We start from the raw sequence: 14,960 nt of genomic DNA, 5'->3' as shown, positions 1-14,960 counted from the left end.
GACTGAGCATGAGAACGATTCCATTTCACAAAATGGCAGAAAGTATCCAGTCATGACAAGTGGCTAAAAAGTTTGTTACTTGACTGATACCTGCAGATCTCTGACTGACTGTGAGGAGGTAGGACCTTCCTTATAAAACTACGTAGATAGCAAACTGCTTGCTCTTCTAAGGCCCACTCCACACTTATTTCAGCAGCTGCCCTGTCTTCGTTAGGACAACTAGGAAGAGACCATAGTTTTATTATTTTAAGGTAACATTTTAAAGCTGAGATACCCTGCACACAAATATGAGTTAATTTCTACTCTATTGATACCAAAAGCATTTAGATATCTTTGATTTAAAAAAAAAAAAATCCACTTTTACTATTTTGAAATTCTCAGCAGGCTGTGTACATACAAGATAGGTTTAATGTTACACTATTATAAACTTCTTCATGGTACAAGATTAGTATATATTTAGGTGAATTTATATTTTTAGGTGCATTAAATGCATCATTTACATTGCTCATGTTAACAAAGTGTTATAATTTTAAAGAAAAATGATCTTATAGTTTTTAATATCCTGAGGTCTTATTCCTTTGAATCTATTATTGTCTTAACAAGGAATTTACATGAAAGCGTTGATGTTCTTCAAGTAAATTATATTTCTTTTCATTTTGTTTTTTTTTTGTGTTTTTTTTTGAGGAAGATTAGCCCTGAGCTAACTACTGCCAAGCCCCCTCTTTCTGCTGAGGAAGACTGGCCCTGAGCTAACATCCGTGCCCATCTTCCTCTACTTTATATGTGAGACGCCTACCACAGCATGGCTTTGCCAAGCGATGCCATGTCCGCACCCAGGATCCGAACAGGTGAAGCCCCGGCCGCTGAAGCAGAACATGCGCACTTAATCGCTGGGCCACCGGGCCCGCCCCTAAATTATATTTCTCATATAGAGCCTGTCACCCAGTCCCATATCACCTCCCAGAGAGAGATAGAAGAGAAAAAATTATCCCCAAAGTTTATCGCAAGGATTATCCCAGAGTCATTTTTGATTATGAAACAAATGAATCAAAGTATGGTGTCTTCTGCACGTAAGAATGCAGAAACAAGAAATCCAGAGACAGGAAAAACTTGCAAAGGCATCTTCACTTTCATTATAAAAAGTATCTTTGCTTAAATTTTAGGTTTCCTGCCTAGCCTTTCTATTTAGGATATTTACAACAAAAATAGTTGCCATGGGGGCCGGCCCCGTGGTGCAGCGGCTAAGTGCATACGTTCTGCTACAGCGGCCCAGGGTTCGTCTGTTCGGATCCCGGGTGCAGAAATGGCACCGCTTGGCAAGCCATGCTGTGTAGGCATACCATGTATAAAGTAGAGGAAGATGGGGACGGATGTTAGCTCATAGCCAGTCTTCCTCAGCAAAAAGAGGAGGATTGGCAGCAGATGTTAGCTCAGGGCCAATCTTCCTCAAAAAAAAAAAAAAGTTGTCAAGTTTGCCAATGCAAAAAAGGAAAAAGAGTAATTTAAGTAGCAAATACCAAGGCCCTTTAAAAGGCTATTAAATATGTGTATATCTTTGGTATAAACACACACACTCATATATATACATATATATATAAATTTTGAAAAGAAATTCTCTCTCCTCCCAGGGTTTCTAGCTTAAGGAAAGGCAAAACAAAATTTTAGTTATTCCAAGGGAAATAGTGACAGTAAATCATATTGATGATTTCTCAATACCCTACAAAAAGGAAGTAAATACAAAGTAATTTGTAAAGAAAGAAAAATAGTCAAAATAAAGAGATTCTCTACCCAAAATTGCTCAATTCAAAAGGAAAAAAAATCATAGCAAACTCTTTGGGGATAGGTATCATTTGTCATGATTTCCACCTAAACAATAGATTATAAGACTATCCATCTCTCCAAACTTATGACCTGAGTAATACTTGGTCTTTTTTTTTCTTCCTTTTTTGGACCACCTAAGGAGGTGAAATATCAGGATGGTTCCAATAATAGTTAAAAATGTAAATACAGAATGTCAGGGTGAGAGGGCACCTTCAAAATTACTTCATACAGTGCCTTCATATGCTGTAGGCGGATAATAAGATCCAGCATCAGAAATGCCTTAATCCAACAGCATACATTTATCATACAGACTATCTGACTTTTAAAATTTTATCTTTTAGTTGATTATCCTGAAACCTAACAATTGGGGAAACACATGAGGGAAGGAGAAATGTCTAGAAAGGTGGGGAAGCCATAATTTTGCTGATATATCCAGAGCTAATGAAAATGTATGATGCTTATCAAACAGGGCTATCTTTTTAAGTAGAGGCTATGTGGAATGAGAGAAATTCATAAATGGTGTCTAACTTACCTCTTTTGTGTAAATCAAATAAGGAAAAGTTCTTAATTAAAATACAAAAAGAAGACACCTAATCAATGTTGGTTGAACCGAAATGCTGCTGGCAGGGATAGTATTGACTTTCATTAGTCATAGTATTCTTAGACCTGGAAGGGAGCCAAGAGATGGTCTGGTCCAGGGTTCTCAACCCCAGCACTAGTGACATTTTGGGCAGGATAATTGTTGTGGGAGACTGTCCTATACATTGTAGGATGTTTAGCAGCATCCCTGGCCTCTACCTAATAGATGCCAATAGCACACCCCTCCCCAGCCATGTCAACCAATAATGTCTGGAGCTAAGTCACCCTGGTTAAGAACCACTGGTCTAATCCAATCTCCTCATTTCATTGATGAGGTTCAGGTTTCACAAATGCACTGGGTAAAGCTGGTTAACCACATAATCATGACTAGAATCCACATTCCAGAGCTCTTTCTGTAAATCCAAGCTGCCCTAGTTTCCCTTTGGTTTAATTACACATCAAAATGAATAAAGTCATCATATCCTGCCTGAATGTGGGTTCTAAAATGGGAGATGAAACTAGCTTGACCCTACAATACCCTGCCAAGGGCCAGTGCTTCCACCAAATACAATTCATGAGGGCCCAATACTTCCCAGAGACCATTTAGCCAAAGACTGAGAACAATACCTCTATTTTTCTGAACTTACCCAATGGAATAAATATCACCTATACTTGCTTTTATTTGAGCAGGTAAAATGTGCTAAGCTTCTTAACTCTATTAGATAAAGATAACTGACAATCCAGTTCCTGGTAGTTGTTTATTTTCTTACCAAATGTACTTTTCTATTTTCAAGGAAAAGTAAGGTAAAACAAATATTAAAGTGGGGCTGGCCCCTGGCTTGGTAGTTAAATTTGATGTACTCCACTTTGGCAGCCCAGGTTCATGGGTTCAGGTCCTGGGTACAGACCTACACCACCCGTCAGCCATGCTGTGGTGGTGACCCACATATAAAGTAGAGGAAGACTGACACAGATGTTAGCTCAGGGTGAATCTTCCTCACGCAAAAGAATATATATTAAAGATCTAGAAGTCCATAAGATAATTGATATTTGGATGGCTGGGCCACAATAGATTAAATCTCATTTAGGATGTCCATATTTGGAGATTAGAACATTATTTTTGAAAAACTCTAAATACCTACCAGCTCCCATCCTTAGGAAATCACCAATTTTGAATTTACAAATTTACTACAGATCTCCTTTGGATGCAAGTTTTGAAATAAAGAAAAGTACATTTTTAATCCCACTTTCTTTTTTCCATATAGTTAATTTTAAATCACCTGCTTCAGTAGCCTGACTTCAGTTTTCTATAGGCTGTACTTCTCAAGCTGTCTGTTTTTTTTAAGAGAATTGAAAAGACAGTTTATTTACCAGTTTTAGCTCTCTGCTTCTCTCTCTCCTTTGTGTTCTTTTGTCTGCTCTTCTCATTTGGATTTATTCTTTTCTCTGCTGAAATTACCTACTTAGTTATTTTATCTTTATCCCAACACTCTTCACACAATTCCTCTTCAAACTTATATATCTTGCTGTGACCTTTACATTTGTGACCTTTACATTCAAAGTCTGATCTCACCCACATTTTAAAATCTGTAACAATCTCTCCAGTGTTTAGAGATGATAACATGTTTCAAACACATCAGTGTTAGCGTTTAGAGTCAAAGACTACATCAGGTTTTTACTACGTCCTCCTCTATGCACTCTACCTTGATTCTGCTTTTCATGGGTCAAAGAAAATGTACAGTAGAGCAAAGAAAATCACAGGCTTCTCACTCTGATTGTATTTCAGTTGTGGAATTGAAACTGCGGAGGGAGGGAGAGAGCGAGGAGAGCACTGTAGACAGTGTCCTAGGAAAGAGGCCTTAGTTTTACCAAAATTATCTTATATACCATAAGACAAAATTATGCCAAAGACACGTGATTGCTTCCATCTATAGTTCTATTCATAGGATGACCTTGACTCAAAGTTCAAGGAGAAGTTCTGGGATAGAGATGTCTGTAAAGTAAAACAGAAGAGTGCACCTTTTTTCTTGCCAACAAATAAAACTAACTTTCTAATCTCTGAATAACATTTAATTTGGATATTACTTAAAATTATTTTTACACAGCTACCTTCTCTCTTTTGCATTCTAACTGTTGTTTAATACTTTTCAGATGAAACCAATATAGGATTTTTAATTCTATTTTAACAAGGCCTTATTTTAAAACTGGAGCAAATTTACCCAGAGGTTCTAAATTTGGCAATGGCCATCCCTCTTAAATAAAGACATATAGGGATAGCATGGGTGAACAAAGCATAGAGAATACATTTGCTTAAAGCTTTCAGATTGTCCTCGTTTCTCAGTAGATTGGGGTAAAGTCAGACAGTACTTATTCACCAAATATTTGTTAAGCAGCTAATGTTTTAGAGCTTAACTAATTATTAGAATTATTAGGATAATTCTATCAATTATGATAGAAGTGGCAAATAGGCCCTTTTTTTGTGGGGGGGAGGGTGGTTTAAGCCAGTGAAAATCTCTTTAAGATTCTGACCCCTACACAAGGCAAGTGAAGGGGGGCAGGGAAAAACTCCTTTAGCAATGTAGACACCTGCCACGGAAAATTGCAATTCTTTATTCCAATCTTCCAACCTTGATACACACACAAGGTTAAGAGAAAACTAAAGCCAAAAAAGGGGAGAGATGAAATCCTAAGTTTAAAGAGGTGATTCTATCTGATTCTATCCTGGAGTAAAAAGCAAATATTATCTCTAAAGGACACTGTTTAAAAAACATATAAAACTAAGAAAATGGTTGATTGTGTTGATGATAAATTACCTATTACATATAGTATATAACCTGTTTATGATAAATTGTCTATTACCTGTTACATATAGAGGAAGGAAAGAAGAAAGGGAGGGAGGAAGGAAAACAAAAGAAGAGAAAAACTCACAAAGATTTCACTACTTGAAAAAACAAAAACAACATGGTAAAACTTGGAGAAGACAAATCTCTGGTTTTAACCCTTCCAAAAGAAATGTAACACTATAAGGAAATACAGTTCTCTCCCCCTTAAAACAAATCACTTAATCATTTCTAGACCTAAAGAGGCTAAACGTTTTACTCTAAAAATATTTCTTAATAAAATGTTAGCAATGATAAAAGATAATTTTATGACAAAAAAGAATGAGCCATCTTGATTGAGAAACAAAGATTGAAAAAGTACTAATTTGTGGCAAAGCCAAAAGTCATTCAGAATAAAAGGCAATATTGTCAGTTTCACCTGATGACAAAGGTGAGTATTTGCCCTGTAGTCTTAACATGTGAGTGACACAAGGAAGTGAAGGTGAAGAAGATCACAGTGGAAATATAACTTGATGAATATTTATATAGAAATCTGAAAGTCACTCACATAATCATCAAAGCTGAATGTCAAACAGAGAGCGTTTGGTAGGGAAGGGAAGTGTAGGGGAGGAAGACATTTCCTCTACCCATTGTGGGTTCTTCTGCCCGGAGAACAAATTAAATTCACATGAGACAGAATAACAGGAGAAAATTAAACACAGCTTTATAACATGTATACATGGGAGAGGCTCAGGCAAACTGAGCGACTCACCAATATGGCTGAAGCCACCACCTTAAATATCATATTCAGCTAAAGACAAAGGAGGATGTTGGGGGTGGAGGGGGAGTTGATCATGGGAGATTACCACACAAGTACAGTGAACAAATGCAGATTTAAGTCCTTGCCTTTGGCATTGATTAAGAGTTTCTAGAGATAAGGTCATCTGCCCCAATTCTTCCTGGCACAGAGAGGGAGGCACCTTTACAGATGGAGATTTCCTTTACAATGTAAATGTCTCTTAACAAAGGGTAAGTAACTTCTACTCCTCAGAGCCTCCTTCCCGTCTGCAGTTTTTAAAAGTAACCAGCCTAAAATAATCCTCATGCCAAAGAGACATATCTTGGAGTGGCCAATTCCTGTCCCCCACAGAAGCAAGTCAGATGTATGAGAAAAATCAGAAGGAAAGAAAGAATGAAAATACTACAACGAAGAAAATTCCCTACAATTATCCTTTTATGTTGTCTGTGAAGTAGTGTGAAGGAAATTCGTTAAATGGTCATTTTTGTACAAAATCATGTTCTTTTCCCCACTGAAGTAAATTAGAAGGAAAATAAAATTTGAGGCCTACCTGCTGGCAAGTGTTATTTCTCATTTTTTTTTAAAAAAAGGAGAGTATTTCCAGAAAAATCAGATGAAATTACAATATTCCTCCTTTAATTCTGTTCAAAACTTTTTGATACATTTCTCTAGGGCTTTAAGAAGGAAATGACATATCTAATATCAAGGGTTGAATGACTCATTTATAAAAAATGAGAGAGAATATTTTATGGAACATTTTCTACAACTGAGGTTAGCAACTGCTATTCGTATTAAATTGAGAAACTTCAGGGAAGAAACCACCTTTAGCTAATTAGATACATTAAATGACCAGAAAGCAATCAATATATTTTGCAAACTCACAAGTAGTCAGACAAACTAAAAACCATTCAATTCTCTAGTATCTTCATTCTCGTCAGTAAATTGATTTTCTGAGATGCTCTGTCTTCTGTGTGCCCATTTGTCCAATCGATTCTGTTAATTATTTTCCAACACTGCTGTTCATTCTCAATAGAACTATGCTTCAAAGCACATCACCATAGTTTTAAATCCACATGTGGAGAGTGAGGATACTTTGTAATAACCCAAAAGGACCACAAATTGATACAGTAATGGATTTAAAGGTAATTCCAGAGAAGCATAAGCTTCATTCTGAAGCATTTTTGTTCAAAAATCCATCTAATATAGAATGACGCTTCCTGGCCTATGCCATTTTCGTGTAAAAGTTGTTGATTAACAAGTCTCAATTACTTGATTATGCATTTGGTTTCCAACTTTGCTTTTAGTACTCAGAGGCTGTCTCCAGGCAAATTTTCAGTTCATTATCAGTTTAAAAGCCTGCCCAGATGCACCTTCTTAAGCAACAGTAAATTCATTCCCGTCTGGTCTCATCATCTTTAGTTTGTGATCTTTTATAACAGAAAGTTTGAAATCATATTTTATGACAGTGAAGCTGCCAGGGGAAATTTATTGCCTTAACAATCCCATCCAACATCTCCTGTCATGTGGAACTGCCCCCAGTACAAGACAGATTAGTGAATGTGAGCTGCTTCAATTTGGCCCAACTGTCCGGCACATTTCCCATTACATGGGTGGGTGAGATCAGCTGAGTTTGGAACCATTCAATCCAGTCTGTGGCAGCAGTATAGAACACAGTAGTGACCAGAACTGAATCTGAATGTGCTCCCTTCTATGGAAGTTCTGATGAAGTAGCAATACTGAGATTATAAATTACTAGTCAATTCATTTTTTTAAGTAGATCTAAGCATCTACTCTTATGAACCGTCTTTGGCCCCTGCCTCCCCTGTAGCACTGGACACAATGAGACGACAGTCCGAGCTCAATATAAGGAGGCCAGTTGATAGCATATGCAGTTTCCAGGGTGTAGTGGCCCCAAGGTTCTATTATCTTTTCCCTTTTATGCAGGGTCAATGAATAAGACCAGGGAACATTTGAAATTCACTTTTAAGTAGTATGCTAGACTTCTTTCAATTCTGAGTCTGCAAACTCCTTCTTCCCATCTTCCACACAGAAGTTGGGATACGCACAAGAAAAAATTGATGGAAAGAAAATATAAATAAGATTATGTCTGTGGCACCTTAATAGTTGCAAAAGAGCTCAAATTTTCAACAAATTCTCTGGAAATACCTAGGTTTGTGTTGTACATAAACAGAGCTTTGAAGTTGCTGTGTAGTCAGGAAAAGTAATGAAAACAAATGGCAACTCCTTTGAATGACAAGAATTTTCTACATTTAAAAATGGAATTTATCATTTCAGAGGACAGTAAATTGTGATAAATTATAGGTAGATTAACCTGATATTCTGCAAAGAATCTCATGTAAAATAAAATGCATAAGTTTGAAATTATTCTAATACAAAAGAACAAATTATTTTAGAGCATTAGATCATATTTCGAAGAATTTAAGTTATATGTGAAATTTATTTTAACTGTTGGCATTTTTGTCATATAAAACTAGGTTATTCTTATAAATTTTTTGTAATGATCCCACACTGTGAATTAGTGAATTAGTGAAGACAAACCTACACATAAATAAGATTTCTCTAATTTAAATTGAGAACTATATTTTATTCCATAAAATGAAAATAATTGCCTTTAATTATCATTTTCAATGATATTAGTGTCTTCTAAAAATTTTTAACTTATCAAAATCATATCACTCTTCAGAAAGTATATACAGACAGAAAATATTTTCATCTCCATTCGATAAATAAAATCTATAGTTAATCTTGAGACAGTATTTATACTGAACTTTCCCAAGGCTACATAGGGATTTCTGACCCAGTCAGGGTCAAACTTAAATTTAAGTAACCCAAATTTCAGAGTTTGAAGGATCTTTAGGAAGTTCCTGATCTGAATGCCTCTTTTTATGCATTAAGAAACTGGAACCTTGGGGCCGGCCCCATAGCCCATTGGTTAAGTTTGTGCACTCCACTTCGGCAGCCCAGGGTTTGCCTTTTCGGCTCCTGGGCGTGAACCTATGCACTCCTCATCAAGCCATGCTCAGAGGGCGTCCCACATAGAAGCACTGGAAGGACTTACAACTAGGATATACAACTATGTACTAGGGCTCTGGGGAGGGAAAAAAAGAGGAAGATTGGCAACAGATGTTAGCTCAGGGCCAATTTTCCTCCCCCCACCCCCCAAAAAAAGCATACCTTTAGAAAAAAAAGAAAGAAACTGAAGCCTAGAAAGATGAAACAATTTTCTCAGGCTTATAGAGCTAATGTGTGGCAGATAAGATATTCCTTATGTTTCATAAATATGAATGTAATTTTATTACAGATTGCCAAATGTGGTGATCTTATGTGTCCTTGTTGTATCCAGAAAGATTTCTGGATTGCTTACATTGCTTATCCACATAATAATGTTTGACATATAAACCACATAACCTATGTCTATTTGTTGCATTTTAATAAGACAAACAAATATGTCAAGATTATCTTTGAAATAATTTACCAAGTTTTATATCATGTATTTTCATATTTTTCCAAATATCTTATAAAGTACCATCAACAACCTTCCATTATACTACCTCCAACATAAAGCATATACAAGGGGAAGACCTTCTTTACATGTAAACCAAATGAGCAACAAAGCCTTGGATAACTTGAGCCCCTGGCCTCTAACTAGTACCACTCAATCTAGGCCCTCACCTCACCTCTACTATGTCAATATGAATCCAGACAATAGAAATTTTGTCAAACGTACTAATATACTAAATCTAAAATATTGCATCTCTTCAAAAGGAGACAGGATTTTAGAAATAAGAGTGCAACACCTATTTGACTCATCCAACCAGTGTCTTTATAGAGAGCAAAGTCCCAAAACAATACCAGCACTAGGTAGAAAATTTTTAGGAAAAAAACATTGAAATACTTCAAAAGGGGCTGGCCCCGTGGCCGAGCGGTTAAGTTCGCGCGCTCCGCTGCAGGCGGCCCAGTGTTTCGTTAGTTCGAATCCTGGGCGCGGACATGGCACTGCTCATCAGACCACGCTGAGGCAGCGTCCCACATGCCACAACTAGAAGAACCCACAACGAAGAATACGCAACTATGTACCGGGGGGCTTTGGGGAGAAAAAGGAAAAAATAAAATCTTAAAAAAAAAAAAAAAAAATTAAATACCATCCTGAAAATATATAAGAATTTCTTTTTATTATGCAAAATTGGATCTTTTTTTTATTACTAAGGATATTCCAATCAGATGAACACAGTCTTGCACACACTATATTCAGAAAGGCAGCACTAGGTTTTATATAGTCATTTATCAAAATGTCAAAGATTTTCTCATGGGGATGCTCACCTGCTCAGAAAAGAGGTCACTGTTATCTTCCAGGTATTTACTGAAAGGGTTGGGTTCATAGATTTCCTCCTCCTTCTTCAGTAAGATTTTGGATTTTACAGGTACTGGGCGAATTACTCCAGGCTTAGTCTTCATGTCCATCAAATAAATTTTTAAAAAATAGAGAAATAAACACTATTAAAATAAATAAACATGTATTGTCATTCAAATGTTCTCACAAAAATTTACATTTTTTTTAATTTTAAAATGGTTTCACAAATACAGAAAAACAGCATGGAAATCAAATGATGTTAACTAATGTAACTTTAGTTTTCAGTTAACTGTTACAGTAATCAACTCATAAAGTCCACTGTCATGACGTTCAAAATGCAAAACATTCTTCATTTATCTAGCCAAACATGTTCTCATAGCCTTGCCAGTGCATTCAGTAAATAACTATTTCATCTGGTAAATACGGAGAGCATCCTCGGTGCCAGGCAGCATTCTCATTCTGGGCATAGCAGGATAGAGGAATTTGGCACATCCACCACGACCATAACAACTTTCCTTTTCTGGAAACTGCCCTCCATGCCCCCAAATCCACAGAGCTACACCCCCAGAAACCAAGTTCATAGTATGTATGATGAAACCAGGGGTGGCCTACTGACTTCAGAAGGTGAGCAGTGGGCAGCAAATAGATTGTGTCTCCTAACAATGTGGACTAGTCATTTAAACTGCTCTGCAGTCACTTTAGGAGATTGAAATTATAATACGCAACTAGGCAGCTATGGGAAAGCCTTAACCTGAGACGCTAAGGGCTTTCCAGAATTGAACTTCAAAACATACCTGCAGCCCAGCTGGATTTCTTGTCCTGAACCTCCCTAAAACTTTCCTTTTCTTTTACATGGATTCCCTTTCTTTTCAAAGTCAAGTTTACTTCTGTAACTTGCAATCAAGAGTGTTAGCTAATAGACTGGTCATTCAAGATTCATAAACTTCGACCCAATGTCAGTATGATGAGAGAGAAACAAAGAAATCTAGTTTGGGGCTGTTTCAAAAGGATGTTTCACAAACACCAAAATCTTGTTACACCGTAAACTGTCACAAAATGATTGATAAGTTTACAAAAACATCCCAAACAAGACTCAATAAAAAGTTGTGACACTTTTTCTGTTTAAGCAGTTTGCTGTAATCATTCTTCTCAACTCCATTTCCTCTAGGAAAATAGTAAATTAGCTCTCCTCAGTCAATGCTGATGCTCACAAGTGAAGCCTTAAGGGACTACATCTATCTCTCTGCTCTATAAACTACCGGATATATTTTGAGTCTTGAATAAATGCCGCTCCGCAATACTTCTTTCAATCGATATTTTCCCAGTTGTCTTTCATATATATGCCAACTGGGGAAAAACAGATTGAGAAAATCGCTATCTTCCCCAGGCTGAGAAATATCTCCCACTTAAGGAACTGATTTCTCTCGAGGGGAAAAATTGAGCAAGTAACATCCACTTATGCATGAAGTCACACAGTTGAGTATACGTATGAGAGCAATATCCCTCCAGTCAACTCAACAGAGGAACAAAGCCCAGACAGTCACTCATTTCTACAGCACCTGTAATAAGAGAGATGCCTGGTATCTGGGTCATGATCCTAAGTTGTCTAGACTTCCTGTCTCTCTTTCCCACTTGACTTCCTGTTTCATTTCTCCTTCCTTCTGCTCCTACTCCTGTGCCACCTACTCTCCTGCTCCTTTGTGAGGCAGGAAATCCATACAACAACTCCAGTACTCAGGGCCTACCAGGTTCTAAAACCAGCCTGTAGCTTTAGGAGCTAAGCTTGGTGGCAGCATGCAGAACAATGAAAGCAGAAAGAAGAAATCTGACCAGGAGCGCTTGATATGCCAAGAGAATCCCTCTGCCAGAGAAACATGGCTACCCGGTTCCTGTATGGGTAGCAAGCAGATATTTTGGATTATCCTGGCCTGGAGACTTTCACTCAGGTCACCTCTCTTGGGGTCATTACCCTCCAGAATGAGACCAGAAAAGAGACTCTTCCAGTTGGTTGGTTGTCAAGGACCTTCAGTATCAGAATCAGTTACTGAAGCTTCTCCCATAGACCCAGATTCCATATCTTATCTTTATGGTATCAGGCACTGTACTGAATACTTTAGATCTCCCATAGACCCAGATTCCATATCTTATCTTTATGGTATCAGGCACTGTACTGAATACTTTAGATAGATTATCTCATGGATTCCTTATGAACAACTCTGTGAGACGCTTTAAAGAGAATAAGTTACATGCCAAAGACATGAAGTTTATATTTGGAGAAGTCAAGATTTAAATCCAGGTCTGGTCAGATCATTAACCTCATGATTTCAATTATTCCTCTGCCTTCTCCAGAGAGAGAGAAACAGCATAGATAGAAACTTTAAATCATTTTTTAACACCTGTCTCTGTAACTTCCCCTGACCCATCAATCACAATTACCACACCCTTGATTTTGGCCATTGTTACCACATTCTTTGTCATTTATCTTTTCTTTTCACTAGACTTTCTAAATCCAGTTTTTCTTTCCTTAAGTGTGGCACAAACATTCCTGACAAAAGAGTATTCCTGGAACGCTTAGGACCTGACGTTTTCCTGCTCAATACACAAATCCATATGTCTTCCCTTCTGCTACACATACACACACACACACACACACACACACACACAAGACATCCCACACTCCACCTCCTAAAGGACTATAGTTTGTGTGGGCAAGATATCAAAATGTATACTGATGTTTCTCCAGATCTGGTTAAAAATCCACTCCTAAGAAGCAGCATGATATTGGTCAGGGGAGAACATCATGGATATAGATTTTAGTTTTTGCATTAGTGTTAATAGACTGCATGACCTTGAAAAAGCCATTCAATCTGTCTGGACCTTCTGATAAAGGGTTATAATTCTAACCCATGATTAGGTCCTTTAATAACCAGTAATGGCACATTTTATTATTTACCCTCCTGCCTCCTCAGGAACCACACCACACAGAGTTATTGCACAAAATTTGTTTCTGCATACTCAAATCCATCATTCAAACAATATTCTCAAAGTGCCTTTTAGAAAGTCTGAAGCAACTGGTGCTGTTGCTGGCACACAAGGCTGCCTTGGAATATTAGTAAACTTCCTCTCTGTTCTTCCTAAGACCCGTTCCTCAATGTCAAATGGTCATTTAATTTACATTTGCTAAAGACTAAATTGCAACACAAAGTAAACTAGTGGTTCTATTCAACTAAGAAGATGTCTGCTTAGCACCTTGCCGCTCAGAATGGAGTCTATAGACTAGCAGCATCAGCACCACCTGAGAATCTGTTAGAAGTCTGGCTCTACCGCACACCTATTGAATCAGAACCTGCATTTTAACAAAATCCCTGGGTGATTCATGTGCACATTAAAAAATGAAAGATACTCAACTAGAACTCATCCCATTAAAATGTCATGCTGCCCATCCAAAGATAGACCTTCCTTGGTCTGCCATCCCAGAGACATCTGTTTAACCTTGAGCTTCTGCCTCCAGACTGAAGGAGAGGCTTTAGAACACACTATCCTTTATTAATTTCTACTCTACATTGCATCCTTGCTCATAGTTGCCTGGTACCTTCAGACTTCAAGTAGACTTTGGTTCTCTAATTCGGGCAAATCTAATTTGCTAAGTCTGGGTCCAAACGAAAGCAAAGGAAATTAGATTAATCAAGTTAGAAGAGTCTATAAAAGTGAGCTACTACAAGATTGTCATTGTCCAGCAATATTACAACTAAACTAGCCCAAAGAGACCCTTCTTTCATTTTTATGTGCTATGGAATCCATAGAAGAGCTGGACTCATGATTGATAGACACAAATATTCTTACGATGCCAGAGAAAGCAATTCCATAATTTTCTTTCCAGCCTAAGAGGAAAAATAAAAACAAGCAATAACTCTCAGAGTCAGCACAAAGGGCACAGAAAGAACAATGAGGTTCTCCAAATGGCAAATTTCAATTCATTTTGATGAACCTCCTGAGAACCGATTTATACTGAATGTAAGACATTCTTGAAGTGCCTCAAAGACAAAACAACTACCATTTTGGACCTCTGAGGCATACGTCTCTCAGATGTTCTCCGGAGCCATGTTGCCAATTGGGACCTAGTCTATGTTAGGAACTGTAGTGTCTATGGAGATGAGTAAGACATAACCCTTGTTCTCAGAGTGCTGACAACCCGGTTGAGAAAACCACAGAACAATCACAGTATAAGTCAAGTCATGTCACTCGACTCCTCTCACAGCTCTCTAATACCTCACCTTCTCACTTCAAGTAAAAGCCAAACCCTTGCAATGCCTGCAAGGCGCTGTATGACCTCATCTTTCCTATGCCCAACTGGCCTCTCCCTTTCCAGCCAAATCTCCTGCTCCTGCCCTCTCAGCCCCTCACTCTCTCCACTCTAGCACACATGCTATGATATCCCCTCCTCCAGGAGTTTGCACTTGCTTTGTGCTTTGTCTGGAACTCCTTTCTCCCTTTCCAGGACTACAATCCTCACCTCCCCTTACTTAACCTTATATTTTTCCATAGTACTTATCAAAATCTGACATCTGTT

General features: G+C 37.7%; 1 protein-coding gene across 50 annotated transcripts in view; it reads right to left on the bottom strand.

Annotated features, from left to right (window-relative positions):
* MLIP (muscular LMNA interacting protein) overlaps window positions 1-14,960 on the bottom strand; it is a 232,125-nt gene that overhangs the window by 43,611 nt on the left and 173,554 nt on the right. For all 50 annotated transcript variants that reach the window (XM_070586268.1, XM_070586275.1, XM_070586292.1 and 47 more), the window contains one exon: window positions 10,360-10,488. In XM_070586268.1, coding sequence (XP_070442369.1) covers window positions 10,360-10,488 — 129 coding nt within the window. The remainder of the gene's footprint in view (window positions 1-10,359; window positions 10,489-14,960) is intronic.

This window comes from Equus przewalskii, chromosome 19 (assembly GCF_037783145.1).
Source record: "Equus przewalskii isolate Varuska chromosome 19, EquPr2, whole genome shotgun sequence".
NCBI classification, from domain to species: Eukaryota; Metazoa; Chordata; class Mammalia; order Perissodactyla; family Equidae; genus Equus; species Equus przewalskii.
Note: the sequence above shows the minus strand (reverse complement) of the source record. Positions and strands in the feature narration are given on the sequence as shown.